This window comes from Camelina sativa, chromosome 6, assembly GCF_030686135.1.
Source record: "Camelina sativa cultivar CO46 ecotype springtype chromosome 6, ASM3068613v1".
In the NCBI taxonomy this organism is placed as follows: Eukaryota; Viridiplantae; Streptophyta; class Magnoliopsida; order Brassicales; family Brassicaceae; genus Camelina; species Camelina sativa.
In genome coordinates this window covers 17,191,964-17,206,469 of record NC_141885.1, presented here as the reverse complement: position 1 = coordinate 17,206,469, position 14,506 = coordinate 17,191,964, and the positions used below count along the sequence as shown (strand labels likewise).

Below are 14,506 nucleotides of genomic sequence, written 5' to 3'. Positions count from 1 at the left end.
TAAACATATTCTTAGATGAAAGTATGATTGTGGACAAAAAAAAAATGAAAAAAAAAATAATCTATAAGTATGATTGAGTTCATATTACAAAAAAAAAAATATTCAGAAATATGGTCCACTTCATACATTGTTGTTATTCAAAAAAAAAGTATATAGGTGAAATTAATTTTAAAATAAATAATAAATATGCATAGTTTTAAAATTTTAATAAAATATACTAAAGTCTAAACCGCCAACCTGAAATTTTACATTTAAACTTTAAAGTGGTAAGGTATCGCAACCAAACTCTAAACCATATATTTTAAACCTTAATTAAATACTAAATCTTGACGACGGTATATCCTAATCTTTTGAAACATTGTACCTGAATAAATTTGTCTATCTTTTAAATATCAAAATAGATTCACCCCATTTTTATAAAGATTTTCAAAGATTTTTTTCTTAATATCTTATAGTTATTTGGATAAACAATTCAACACGTGTCCTCAATCAAACCAACGTGATGGGTATGGCTGCCTATATAACAACACGAATTGGACGAAGATAACATGACTTACCAAACAATACCAAATGCAAACACAACACATGCAGCAACAACAACTCCATCACTTCGTCTTTGTCCACGGCTCATGTCATGGAGCATGGTGCTGGTTCAAACTAGCTGCAAAGCTCAAGGGTGATGGTCAACGTGTGACAGCTATCGAGCTTGGTGGATCCGGGATCGACACGAGGCGGCTCGATGAGGTTCGTTTGGTGTCCGAGCATCTAGAGCCTTTGATGAGTTTCATGGAGTCTCTTCCTGAGAATGAGAAGGTGGTTCTCGTTGGTCATAGCTATGGTGGCATTGGAACTTCTCTCGCTATGGAAAGATTTCCGACCAAAGTCTCTGTTGGAGTCTTCCTCTCTGCTTATATGCCGCACCATGATTCTCCTCCAGCGGTTTTGATTCAAGAGGTCGCCGGAAATAAAATTATCTTTCTCTTATCTTCTCTTCAAGAGGTCGCATCCTCTTCAAGAGGTCGCATGTCACATTTTGTTTGTATATATGCAGTATTTTAAGAGACTACCAGATGGTTTCGCCATGGATAGTGAGTTTACATTCGAGGAAGGACCAGAACACCCTCCGAGTTCAGTTTTGTTCGGTACTAGTTTCATGAAGGAGAAGGCATATAGTAATTGCCAATTAGAGGTGAGTCTACAGTTATTATGATTATGGCATAGTTTGGTATTTCTATATGTGTTTAATCTTTGTGTTAGATCAAATGGTCACTGTTGGTAAATTTGATTGCAGGATCTAGAATTAGCCATGGCGTTGGTGAAACCGAGCTGGTTATACGCTAAGGAAATGGGAGGTGAAGATTTGATATCCAAGGAGAGGTATGGATCTGGAAAGAGAGTCTTTATTGTCTGTGAAGACGACAATGTGCTTCCAGAGGAGATTCAGAAGTGGATGATTAGTAACTACGAGCCTAACGAAGTGAAGAGGATTGAAGAAGCTGGTCACATGGCTATGCTCACTAAGCCTCAACAGCTTTCTCAACTGCTACAGGAAATAGCAGCGAAGTATAACTAAATGTAAAATGATAACAACTGTGTTATGATTTGGGCTCAATTACATCTATGATATGAATAAGAGAGTTTCAATATTTGTGATTTTTTAATTATTTCTACACTGTAATTTTGATACTTCTTCATTGCTTACTGTATTTGGCTGGGGCAGTTTCATATTAGCTTGACCAGAGTATCTTATACCTTTCAGATTTGGATTATGGAGGCAAGAACATAATACTCTCTGTTTCATAGCAGGTGCACCAACAAAGAATTTAGGATCTCTCTGCAGAAACACAAACTCATGTCAGCTACACTTGTGTCACAACCCCCAAGAAAATTCGATTGGACATGAGATATTTTCTTTAACTTACATACAATTCAATTTGTGAGCCAATAGTTTGCAATTTGATCTGGAAAGGAGTCTTCTTTGTGTTGGCATCTGATCCTTCTCACTCAGAGAATCTCAGCTGAGAAGCTAAATTGAGAGGTTTAAAGACTTCTATCACCACATTTTTCTTGTCAATAAATGGAAACCTCTTGGGAAAATTCTATAGACTCCAAAGATTTCGAATATAAAGAAGAACAATTAAGCATATGACAATTTCCATATAACAGTTCTTTAGAATCCACATCCGAGTATGCAACTGAAATTACCTTTGGTCCAGATAAATTACCCGTTGGATAGACAGAGCTCTTGAAACCTTGACAAACTGCCTCAAAATAGACAAAAAGCTGTTAGATTAGGTGATTATATACATAGGGTGATGTTATTGTAGCGGTGATAGACTGATAGACTAACCGTCGAAGAAGAGCTTCTGGGTTATATGGAAATAGTTTCTTCTGATGTAGCTTAACAACTGAATTTTGCAACGAAAGCAGACAATCTTTGGCATCTTCAAAAGCCTGAGGATGTAGTTTACACTTCTTTTCAACCCCAGAAGTATGAAGCAAATGTTTTCTTCTCTTTGACGATGAAGCATTTGTACTTTCTTCAAATGGGAATTCCACAAATAGGGTCCATGAATCACAGACTGCCCGCAAACATCTACCAGGAAAATACAATGGATATTATTAAACAGGAATCAACAGAAACGCATTATGTTTTTTTGTAGCTAGAGAAATCATTCGAAGACTAGAGTCTGAGCTAACATGGCTGGTCTCACACAAACATAATAACAGATCATATCCAATCTTGATACGCAGGGATGGAGCAGTTGATATGCAAATAACATAAGAGAAAAAGGATGATAGAAGCAGTTCAATGGCTTAATCATATTTTTCTTAAGTATCAACTTAACAAAGGTTTAGTGTGAGAGTAAACCGGGGCTGGTTTAGCTTATTTCTTTCGTCTATCTATATATACAATGTAGAGAGGGTTAGAGAGCTCTATCGAGTATTTGGTGAGGTCTTTTAGGGGGAGTGGGAGGAGCTCCATTAACAAAATCCTCAGTTCCTTTTGTAATTCCAGTTCTATAATCTATCAAATCCTTTTCTATAAGCAAATCGTATCAAATTGGTATCAGAGCAGTTCGACCCAATGGGAGATGGTGATGGTTCTGTGGAGGTTCCTGTTTATTATGGTGATGAAGATCCGACGATGTGGATTTCATGGGTTGAAGATTACTTCACGGACCATGGATTCACAGAAGAGACAAAGATCTCTTTTGCATATGGATTTATGGAAGGTGTTGCTCTATTGTGGTTCCAGGAGTCACATGTTGCGTTTACAAGCTGGAATGAGATCAAGATCGGTCTGCTTCAACGACTCAGCAAAGGGAAAGAGAGCGTTGTGGTTGATCTAACGCAGAGTGATGAATTTGACTCTACGATGAGCAGATGGACGAGCTGTTTGGTCAAGCTAGAGAAATATCTCCTAGAGACTGAGGAGTGTCTTGAAAAACCAAGTGGTGAAGAGAAGGAGAAGACTGCAGCAGCAGAAGTGGTGGTATGTCAAAGAGTCGCAGAAAAAGAAGATCTGTTGATACCGTTGGATAATATCTTCCAAAAAGAACAAATGGGTGTGCAAAAAGAGCCAGATATTGAGAAGAGTGAACATGTCCACCAAGTGTTCGATCAAATGCCTATGGAAAGAAAAGTGAACACGAAGAAGAAAAAGAAGAAGAGATGGAAAACGTTTTCAAAGATTGATGGGTCTAAAAGTGGTTTCAAACTCAAAGGAGATACAGGCTTTGTGGAGCTATTGACAAAGAGAATAGAAGAACATATGAACTTCTATTTGCCGCTGGTGTTAGAGGAACATCGAAACCATAGGGAACAAGCAGCTAAGCCAAATCATGCCTACCAGGTGTTCGAGGAATTGTCTCAAAGAGGGAAAAAGACTACCACGAAGAGAATTCGGAAGAAGTTCACAAAGGCTAAGGGGTTTAAATACAAAGCTGGAATAGTGAAATTGGGGACCTCTCGAATCCAGATGAAGAACATACATGACAGACCAGACACAACTATATTGGTCTATGCTGGAAAAAACTATCATTTGCTATCTGCCAGCCAAGTATTTAACAAAAGGTTGAGGGGAGATAATAGAGTCACGAGAAAGAAAAAGAAGAAGCGATGGAAGAATCATTCAAATAACTATAACCCACATGGAGTGGCAGAGGGATGTGTGAAAAGTGAAAGAGTGAGGCTGAAAATTGTTGCAAAATGGTGGAACTGTGGTCTGTTGAAAGATTCGGTTGAGATGGGGAATAAGAAGACATGTGTCAAGATGAAGATGCACCACCGAACGTTCAACAAAAGGTTGTTGTGGCAAGGGTATCACGCACAACAGAAGAAAAACATGATGAAGATGGAGTATGCGAGCAAGGGTATCACGCACTACCTATATGTTCATCAATGGGTGTATGAAAAGCTGTCGTTGAGATATCTAACAGTTTTGAAGAAGCTCGCCAACTGGAGGAAACACAAATTCAAGCAAAAACGCAACAAGCATGAGAAGAAGAATAAAGAGAGGTTCTCTAGAAATCAGGTTGTCTTGACATTGAACTTTATACTCAAGTTCAAGTATTATGAGAAACGCTTCCAGGAATGGTGTAAGAAAGAGTCGTGGAAAGGAGAGCATGTTGAGGTAGAGAGGAAGATAGACTATACCAAGCCACATAGGGTCAAGTGCAAAACTGTGAAGCTGGACTGGACAAAGCTAATCTGGCTTCGAAGATTGAACATGTTCATACGTGAAAGAATGGAGACAGTGAGAGGATCGCAGAGCCTTGACATGACGTACATGACAGTTGGCGAAATGACTGACATAATAGGGTTGATAAGCTGGGTTGTCGCGTATTTAGAGGAGCATGACAAACAAATGCATCAAGTGATCTTGGACGTGCTGAAAGTGGGAATCAGAACGGCTATGGAGATGATGAGTTGGTCTAGTAGAAAGAGACACAAATTTCGACATAAGCGCAAGTCGAAGCTGTTATGGGAATTGATGACAGTAGATAAGAAGCATTCCATGACTAGTGGGAAGAGAGTCAAATTTAAAAAGAAGTACAGGAACACTTGGGTGTTGCGAACGTATACGAAAGAAGAAACTCCACTAGGCAAAGGGTTAATGGAAACGACATATTTCAAAAGAACATGGGCCTTATCGCTCGGTAAAGAGCTTGCCATTGCTACCACAAGACATGCAGTTTGCATTGACGTTAGCAAATGGATTCAGTTGTCAGTGCTGGGAATTGAAGAACTATTTAGTGCGGGCTTGAAAGCGTTGGATGGGAGGCAGGGTGTTAGCTTGGAGATAGTTCCCATGGTTCTTAGTGCAGGTTTCATGGGTGGTGATGATTCTTCTCTGGAAATTGTTGCTGCAATGGAGGTCTCAGCAAACAGAAGCATACAGTTTCATTTACCTACAATACTGCAAGTGGATGGGTTTGCCTACACTACTGCAAGTGGAAGGGCGAATGAATTTAAAATAGTGCTAAAAATCAGTGTGGCTGTTGTTAGTGGAAAAATAGAAGTTAAGCTGATGGAGAGGGGGTTTCTTGTTGTCTATCTAAACAAGGTGGCTGAACGCGAAAAAGAAAAGAATGGCATGGCGTGGAAAATTCGTTATCTGGAGCAAAAACCTTGGGAGATAGAAATGGTGTTTCAACTGGATGATGTCACGGCCAAACAGATAATCATGTTGCCTAGTTCAGTGTCCTCTTTCGCAGAGAATATTAGTCATGACGAAATTGAAGACATGTTGACGTGTGAGACTCTGATACAAGCAAGAGACGTAATGTTGGCGCAGCTAAAGGAAAATCTCCAAGTCATATCAGAGCTGAATTTGGATTTGGAGGCCAGGGACAATCTGAAAACAGGGCATGAAGAGTTGTTGCTGAAGCGGGAAGTGATGCCATATTTTGAATGTCCTGGGAAGCTCAAAGAAGGGATTGGCTAAACAGTTTGCTCATTTCAACCTTGAGGACAAGGTTGTTTTCAAAGGCAGGGGTATTGATAGAAGCAGTTCAATGGCTTAATCATATTTTTCTTAAGTATCAACTTAACAAAGGTTTAGTGTGAGAGTAAACCGGGGCTGGTTTAGCTTATTTCTTTCGTCTATCTATATATACAATGTAGAGAGGGTTAGAGAGCTCTATCGAGTATTTGGTGAGGTCTTTTAGGGGGAGTGGGAGGAGCTCCATTAACAAAATCCTCAGTTCCTTTTGTAATTCCAGTTCTATAATCTATCAAATCCTTTTCTATAAGCAAATCGTATCAAAGGATTAACCTCAGCAGGTACTCTGCACAGCTAGCCCCGATGTCTTTAGATATTAGGTAATCAAGAAGGACTTGATGATCATAATGCAACTGACAATGGAAAAACAGATGTGTCGCATTAAGAAAACTCATCAGTGATTGAACAAATTACCAAAGCCTACATGGAACATAGCACAAGAGATTCCCTTATGTGAATGCTTTATGAAAATTACCTCTGAAAGAAATATACAGAATAGGACTACGGGATTGAACAAGGTTGATAAACGGAAGAGAATAGTTTGTTCCTCATCTTGACGCGAATGCCCTTCCACGTTAAGCCTTATAAGTTTAAAAAAAGCCCATAAGAGCTCACAGAAATCTGGGTAACTGTTTGCAGAAAAGGCAGTGTTTTACCATACTTACAGTTCTTCTCTATGCAATGGTACAGACAGGAGTTGCAGGAGGACTTTAAATAGTAGATCATCCTACAATTAAACATAGAGAAGATATAATAGAGATCTACTGTACGGTGTTAAACTAAAGCCCCAAAAACGAATGACAGATACAGAATGATAAACTAAAACCTCATGCATGAACAACCGGACGAAGGATGCAGAAAAGACAACACTCTTCTTGGTATAAACTCTGTGGTCGGAAAATGTATCACCTGGAATCTGTCGTTCAATCCATTTAAACATCACTTCCATTCCTTTCTTACTACAATCAAACTCACAGTGCTCGTCGGTATGTCTACTCGAGTAAAGCAGAGTGAAGGAGCAACGTAGGAACAGAAACACAGACAGTCTTTGCAAATGATTAGAATGCGTCTCACTGACCTCCCTATCAGACAAACTCACAAAAAATGGCGAACCTTCCAAACAATTATCTTGGATGGGTTTAAAGCTCGTTAGGGTGTGTTGAAGAAAGCCTTGAAATTGGCGTTGCAAATATTGCAGCCATGAAAGAAGAATGGTACATTTTATATTGGACTGATAAGTGAGCCTGATCATTAGGACCTACAAAAAGGGGAAGACATTAGCGTAGGATGAACTTATTACTATCCTGAGAAATCTATAAACAAAGCAAAGATGATAACTGAACTTGTGGAAAAACGAACCAGCAACTTGTGACATAGGTATCTTGACATGGAAGAGCCACTTTGACTTTCTAACTTTGGATGGCACCAACGGAGGAGATCAGGAACAAGCTCGATGGTTTTTTGGAGGATCAAATGTGTAGGTTCAAAACCATCAGATTCTTCAGCAAAGGGAACCTGCTGAACCACGGAACAGAGAAACTGAACAAAGCTCCCAAGAAATACTGTTGCTTCCTCACAGTTTTTAGTGCTTCCAAAAGTTCCACTACGATGCTGATGAGAGAAAATAGCGTCCACTCGGCACCAAGGAACTTCTGCAAGTGTAGAGTTGACAGATTCCAAGTATACATCAAGAAGATCCTCATTTTCTTCTTGGCTCAATCGCTTCAATATATTACGAAGAACTCGAAAAATATCAGACACCATGTACCAGTTAGCCTTTTCCAGCTTACATTTAAGAACATCAGAACCCAAGAAATGTAGATCCGGACTTCCAAATCCAGTTGATGAAGAAACAGCAGGGATTGGGCAACTGTAGATAACTGCTAAGCACAAACATTCACAAAGCAAACGAATGAAATCATCCCATTGACTTCCCTAGGAAAACAAATAAGTAGGTATGAGTTTTGAAAGATACAACATTTCTAAAATCTCAAGTGAGACAGAGGCATACAGATTCAACAAGACACTCGGAAACTTCCACAAGAATGTTGCCAGCCAAATGTTTAACATGCACATTCTTCATACCCAACAAACCAACCTGCCAGAAAACCCCAGAGAAACCAAATCAAGCTAAAGGATAACTCCAAATCATAGACAACCCCTAAACGGCTAAACCATCAAAGGTACAATTTTTCTCTACTTGGGAACTCTCCCTTAGAGAACTAATAATGAGGAACTTACAAGATCAGCCACAACTCTTTCCAAGCAAAAAGCAGCATCAGTTTCATCCTCATGATCAACAGTCTCCTCTCCCTCTTCCTGTTGAACTTAACTAATCATCAACCAACCTTAGAATCAAACACACACACACAGGAGAATTATAAAAGAAGTGAACTCACCACCATCGAATCACTTGCAATTTCGCTAATCCAAGACTGAATCTCTCTCAACACCTAGGAAACCAACTCCGTTCATTAGAGAACCGGAGCTTCGAAGATTAACACACAAAGACCATAAACAATGCATCAACAAAGATGTACCTGAGATAGAGAAAGAAGCAAATATTTCTCCGCTTCCTTCGTCGGCGAACTCATCTCTTCTCTTTCCTACATGACGTTTATACAAAAACAACATAAACAATTTAAATTACGCTAACTCACAACGAAACGGAATACAAAGAGTTGGAGAATTATTACTCACGGCGTATCCTCGAACACAACGATCGATCAAGAGATGAAGACGAGTTGCTATCTTCCCGGTAACCATATTCTCCGGCGACTGTTCTCTCTCTCTCGCCGCCGGCAATAAACCCTTTATTTTTTTGGGAATTTTGTTAGAAGTGCCCTTCTGAGAGTTAAAGTTGCAGAAATGCCACTTTTGTTATTTTCTTTTCAATTATGCCATTTCGTGTTTTTACTTCATACGATCAAAATACTATAATACTCATTATAAAAAAAAATCATTAATTTTTGGGCAAATAATTCTTTCTTTAATTATCATTATTTATATATGTAGATATAAAAGAGACTAAAGTTGGTGGAGTTCTCCAGATCAGTAATATAGTTGTCTTCCGAGAATTCATCAATTTCAAGTCTGCGCAATAGACAACAAACATGTTAGTTTGATGGACTTAATATTTTTTTAAATAAATTGGTCATCTAGAAGTTAATAGACAAGATGAGTTGGAAAGATAATAGTAAGCCTACTGTGGTCCACCAACAGAGACATACCTTCTCTGTGTATCATTGTTGTCCTCCGAGAGTTCACCAATGTTAGGTTGAACGTCTTCGGACTTGTGCGATGGACAAAACACATGTGAGTTTGATGGACTTAAGATATTAAAATAAAATTTGGTTCATCAGGAACTTAATAGACAACATGGTTGGATAGACAAAAAAATTAAGTGGTCCATAAATGAAAATCTAGTGGACAAAACAAAGATAAAGCTGGTCCATAGAAGCATACCTTCAATGTGTAGTAACATTGTTGTCCTCCGGGAGTTCTCAAATGTCAATATGAACGTCTTAGATAGATAACATACATGTTAGTGTGATGGACTTAATGTTCTAAACTAAAAAGTGGTCCACCAGGAACTTAACAGACAACATGATTGGATAGAAAAAAAAGCAAGTGTATTATGGTCCAGAAATGAAAATGCAGTGGATTAAACCAAATATAAGACTTGTCCAAAGAGACGTACCTTTTTTGTGTAGTAACATTGTTGTCCTTCAGGAGTTCACCAGTGTCATCCTGAACATTTTTAGACTTGTATGATAGACAACAAATATGTTAGTATGATGGACTTAATGTTATTTACTAAAAAAAAATTGGTCTGTCAGGAACTTAATAGATAACATCGTTGGATAGATAAAAGTAAGCATACTTTGGATCAAAAAGATAAAAACTAGTCCATAAAGATACCTTCTTTTGTCAATCATATTGTTATCCTTCGTGAATTCTCCAATGTCAAACTACCAATTGCAATAAACTTCATACGTCAGCAAAAGCGGATCTGGTCTAATATAAGGACAAGTTTTGTCCGTCAGAAAAACGGGTCTGGTCCACTAAATAGGTTGAAGGACAAGTTTGTGGTGGACAAACCTGGCTAGGCGTTGGATCTGGTCCTTCGAAGTTCCAACCTAGCAGCATGTGTTCAACGTTGCATCAGATCTCATCGTGAGTTCTAAGAGTTTGTCAACATCTCCTTTGATGGCCTTGTTGCTGCAGAAACCAATCTTTGGAGGTTTTTCTTGATTTCTCTGGCGCTTTCGTCAAATCTTCAACTTCTTTATTATAAGGTTACAAATAGGGAATAAAATGAAAAGAAAAAATAAAAAAAAGTGGGATAAGATTAGGTTTTTGTAATTGAGAAGGTGGGAGAGAGAGGATAATTTGGTAATTTCAAATTGAGGTTGTGGCACTCGGGAAAAGAATTTTGCAAAAATAGCATCTTTCACAAGTTTAGACACTGTTCATGGTACATCTAATAAATTTCTGTTCTTTTTTTTTGTAAGGAGAGACCAGAAAAAAACGCACCGTTTTCAAAAGTAACAGAGATTTTATTAAAACGCGGCGTTTTAGGTTCCTCTGCGTTCCCCAAACTTTGAAGCCTTCTGTTAGCATTTTTTATGCCATTGAACGAAGTAGCCTCCTCCGTAGTTGAACTTACACGGAAATGCGTATCGTTTACGGCACTAAAACGGGCGCGTCAGCTCCACGCTCTCGTCATCACCGCCGGCGCCGGCGCAGATTCCGAGTCTCCGTTCGCTAACAACAACCTCATTTCGATGTACGTTAGGTGTGGTTATCTAGAACAAGCACGGAAAGTGCTCGACAAAATGCCTCAGAGAAACGTGGTTTCTTATAATGCGCTTTACTCAGCGTATTCCCGTAACTCAGATTATGCAAGTTATGCATTTAGTTTGATAACCCATATGGCATCTGATTCCTTGAAGCCTAATAGTTCGACTTTCACTAGTTTAGTGCAAGTATGTACTGTGCTTCAAGATGTTTTAATGGGATCATCACTACATTCTCAGATTATAAAGCTTGGATATTTAGATAATGTGGTTGTCCAGACATCGGTTTTGGGGATGTACTCTAGTTGTGGGGACTTAGAATCTGCGAGGAGAATGTTTGAGTGTGTAAATGATGGAGATGCGGTGGCCTGGAACACAATCATAGTTGGGAGTTTGAGAAATGATAAGATAGAAGATGGGCTTATGCTCTTTGGAAACATGTTGATGTCTGGTGTTGATCCAACGCAGTTCACGTATTCGATGGTGCTGAATGCTTGTAGTAAACTGGGAAGCTATTCACTGGGGAAGCTAATCCATGCCCGGATAATAATAGTCTCCGATCATTTAGCTGATTTACCTGTTGAAAATGCTCTTCTTGACATGTACTGCAGTTGTGGAGACATAAAAGAAGCATTCTATGTCTTTGAGAGGATTCGTAAACCAAATTTGGTTTCATGGAACTCGATTATTTCAGGGTGCTCAGAGAACGGCTTTGGAGAGCAAGCGATTTTAATGTATAGAAGGTTACAGAGGATGTCCATGCCTCGTCCGGATGAATATACTTTCTCTGCTGCTATATCTGCGACAGCGGAACCTGAATGGTCTTTTCATGGGAAGCTTCTCCATGGACAAGTAACGAAATTAGGATATGAAAGGAGTGTTTTTGTGGGAACAACACTCTTGTCTATGTACTTCAAAAACGGGGAAGCTGATTCTGCGCAGAAGGTGTTTGGTGTGATCGCAGAAAGGGATGTTGTTCTCTGGACTGAGATGATCGTAGGACATTCTAGACTAGGAAATGGTGAATACGCGGTCCAACTCTTCATTGAAATGTACAGAGAAAAAAATACAACTGATGGTTTTTCACTGAGCAGTGTCTTAGGAGCATGTTCAGACATGGCAATGTTAAGACAAGGTGAAGTGTTTCAATCTCTTGCCATAAAGACGGGATTAGATAGTGTTATGTCAGTATGTGGAGCCCTAGTAGACATGTATGGGAAAAATGGCAAATACGAAATTGCAGAATCAGTATTCTCTCTTGTGTCAAATCCGGATTTGAAATGTTGGAACTCAATGCTTGGAGCTTATAGTCATCATGGAATGGTAGAAAAGGCTCTGAGTTTCTTCGAGCAAATACTTGTAAACGGTTTCAGACCAGATGCTATAACATACTTGTCTCTACTAGCAGCCTGCAGCCACAGGGGATCAACGCAGGAAGGTAAGTTCTTGTGGAACCAAATGAAGGGAAGTGGCATCAAAGCAGGGTTGAAGCATTATTCTTGCATGGTGAGTTTGGTATCAAAAGCTGGGTTATTAGATGAAGCACTTGAACTGATAGAACAATCTCCTCCAGAGAACAACCAGGCAGAGCTCTGGAGAACTCTGCTAAGCGCCTGCGTTAACACAAGAAATTTGCAGATGGGACTGTATGCAGCTGAGCAAATACTAAAACTTGATCCAGAAGACACTGCAACACACATTCTACTATCGAATTTATACGCGGGGAATGGGAGATGGGAAGATGTAGCAGAGATGAGAAGGAAGATTAGAGGATTAGCTTCTGCTAAAGATCCAGGATTGAGCTGGATTGAAGTGAACAACAACAATACACAAGTTTTTTCCTCTGGAGACCAGTCTAACACAGAAATAAGTCAAGCTTAAGATGAATTACATAGGTTAAAGAGTAGTATGTTGTATAGAGATCACCATCCGATGAACAAGATTCATTCCTTATAACACTTGTTTGTTCAGACTAAAAAGTTGTTCTAAAGAAGTATTGTCATTTCAATTCGAAATCACTTGTGAAACTGAGGAGAAAGTTACAAAAGTAAGCCAAAAAAAAACACAAACTTCGATACAGTAGTATACTTTGTTAATCTGGATGATTTACTTTCATGAGCTAAAACATGACTTTTTAAGCAAAACAGAAGAAACAAAGACTAATTTGTGACTCTGTTCTTCAAGGTGCCTTGTTTGATATTTGTACTTGTGTTTTACAAATATAGGGATTTCAAATCCAATCAATAATATAAAATTTCAATAAGCCTGTTTAAGAAATTCCAATCAATAGTATTATTAATAGGTTGTCGATTGCTTTGTAGCCCAAATATAATAGAGAAAAAGAACAACTCAAATACCTATCGTGAGAGGATATCCCCATGTGGAAGGGTCAACACAATACCTATCGTGAGAGGTTCATAACTAAGGAGACCATTATTCTGCTTCGTGAATCTCAGCCGGCGGAACCTTGGTCTCAAAGTGTCTGGTTCATGCATGCAACCCCCAAGTATGCGTTTGTATCCTGGCTGGCTGTTAAGAATCGACTTCCTACGGGGGACCGCATGCAACGATGGAATACCAATCAACAAACAGATTGTGTTTTTTGTGGTTCTGTAGAAACCCGTGATCACCTCTTCTTTTCCTGTCCGTATGCCGCAGCGGTATGGGTTCCACTTGCGACTAGACTCCTTGGAAATCTTTTCACAATTGATTGGAACACTCTTCAGGCTACACTCCGCAATACCAACATGGATAGAATCTGTCTCTTCACTATTCGTTATAGTTACCAAACCATGGTCTATCATCTTTGGCATGAACGCAACAAGCGAAGACATGGAGCAACTACCATACCCTCTTCTCATCTGGTCAAGCTCATTGACAAGATAGTACGCAACAGGTTCACTTCAATCCGCAACCTGGGAAACTACTCTTACGACGATGGGCTGACCTTATGGTTTGCCACTCGCCCTACTTGACTCATCTCTTCTGTAAATCTTGTCTTCTCTTTTTTCGGTTTTGTTTAAGCAAACTCAAAAACTGGTAATAGTCATTGTAAAACAGTCTTTTTTGGTTTGAATTAATTTAACATTCAATTCAAAAAAAAATCGAAAAGGTATTTTATAAATATCCGAATGGATGTTAGAGTCAATATCCAAAAACTCTGAAATCCAAAAAAATCCGAACCGAATCCGATTCGATATCCGAACGCCCAGGCCTATTCATAACCCATTTTTATTCATTTGATAACTCTTATCTTATTTGTACATATCTACATGAACTTATAATGGACTTTTACAATTTTTATTTTATATTATTTGAATTAAACAGTATATATACAAAGTTAAAATTGGTGGTTAATTCTCTCTATGAGCGTACTTGTTGAATAATGATGAAAAGTGAAGACAACATATTTAAATCCACTAGGCAAAATCATCTCCTTGATTTTTAGTCACGGTCCGTAACTTAATAAATTGCTAATTTAGGAGTAGTGTCAATATGTATAATGGTAATATCAAGAAGCCAAAAAAACTATATTATACTAATATATATATCGATTTCAGTCTCTACAAATGATATAGTTGTAAATAAATGAAAGGGTAACCAATTTGATTTTCGCTTCATACCAGTAACGATTTTTTAACTTACAATTATTAATTTGGTTATCAAGATACATATGTTCTAACAATCAAAAGTTCATGTG

General features: G+C 38.6%; 3 protein-coding genes and 1 non-coding gene across 4 annotated transcripts; 3 read left to right on the top strand and 1 right to left on the bottom strand.

Annotated features, from left to right (window-relative positions):
* The first annotated feature begins 533 nt into the window (after nucleotides 1-533).
* LOC104791269 (methylesterase 10) lies at nucleotides 534-1,753 on the top strand. The gene is made up of 3 exons (XM_019246773.2): nucleotides 534-954; nucleotides 1,052-1,189; nucleotides 1,292-1,753. Exons 1-3 carry the CDS (start codon nucleotides 571-573, stop codon nucleotides 1,571-1,573), a joined length of 804 nt encoding a protein of 267 aa, XP_019102318.2. The 5' UTR covers nucleotides 534-570; the 3' UTR covers nucleotides 1,574-1,753.
* Nucleotides 1,754-2,755: 1,002 nt separating this feature from the next.
* On the top strand, nucleotides 2,756-6,257 carry LOC147942709 (uncharacterized). The gene has a single exon (XM_087453201.1). It carries the CDS (start codon nucleotides 3,089-3,091, stop codon nucleotides 5,948-5,950), a length of 2,862 nt encoding a protein of 953 aa, XP_087309327.1. The 5' UTR covers nucleotides 2,756-3,088; the 3' UTR covers nucleotides 5,951-6,257.
* Nucleotides 6,258-6,769: 512 nt separating this feature from the next.
* Nucleotides 6,770-10,290, bottom strand: LOC104791270 (uncharacterized). Its single transcript, XR_015559150.1, has 10 exons — nucleotides 10,109-10,290; nucleotides 9,929-9,978; nucleotides 9,238-9,772; nucleotides 8,708-9,100; nucleotides 8,548-8,613; nucleotides 8,407-8,460; nucleotides 8,249-8,326; nucleotides 8,019-8,105; nucleotides 7,367-7,942; nucleotides 6,770-7,265 (listed from the first exon to the last, which is right to left on the bottom strand). It is a non-coding gene; the product is annotated as an uncharacterized LOC104791270 (transcript).
* Nucleotides 10,291-10,535: 245 nt separating this feature from the next.
* LOC104699041 (pentatricopeptide repeat-containing protein At3g50420) lies at nucleotides 10,536-12,821 on the top strand. The gene has a single exon (XM_010414394.3). The coding sequence runs from the start codon at nucleotides 10,636-10,638 to the stop codon at nucleotides 12,685-12,687; it is 2,052 nt and encodes a 683-aa protein (XP_010412696.3). The 5' UTR covers nucleotides 10,536-10,635; the 3' UTR covers nucleotides 12,688-12,821.
* Nucleotides 12,822-14,506: the final 1,685 nt, after the last annotated feature.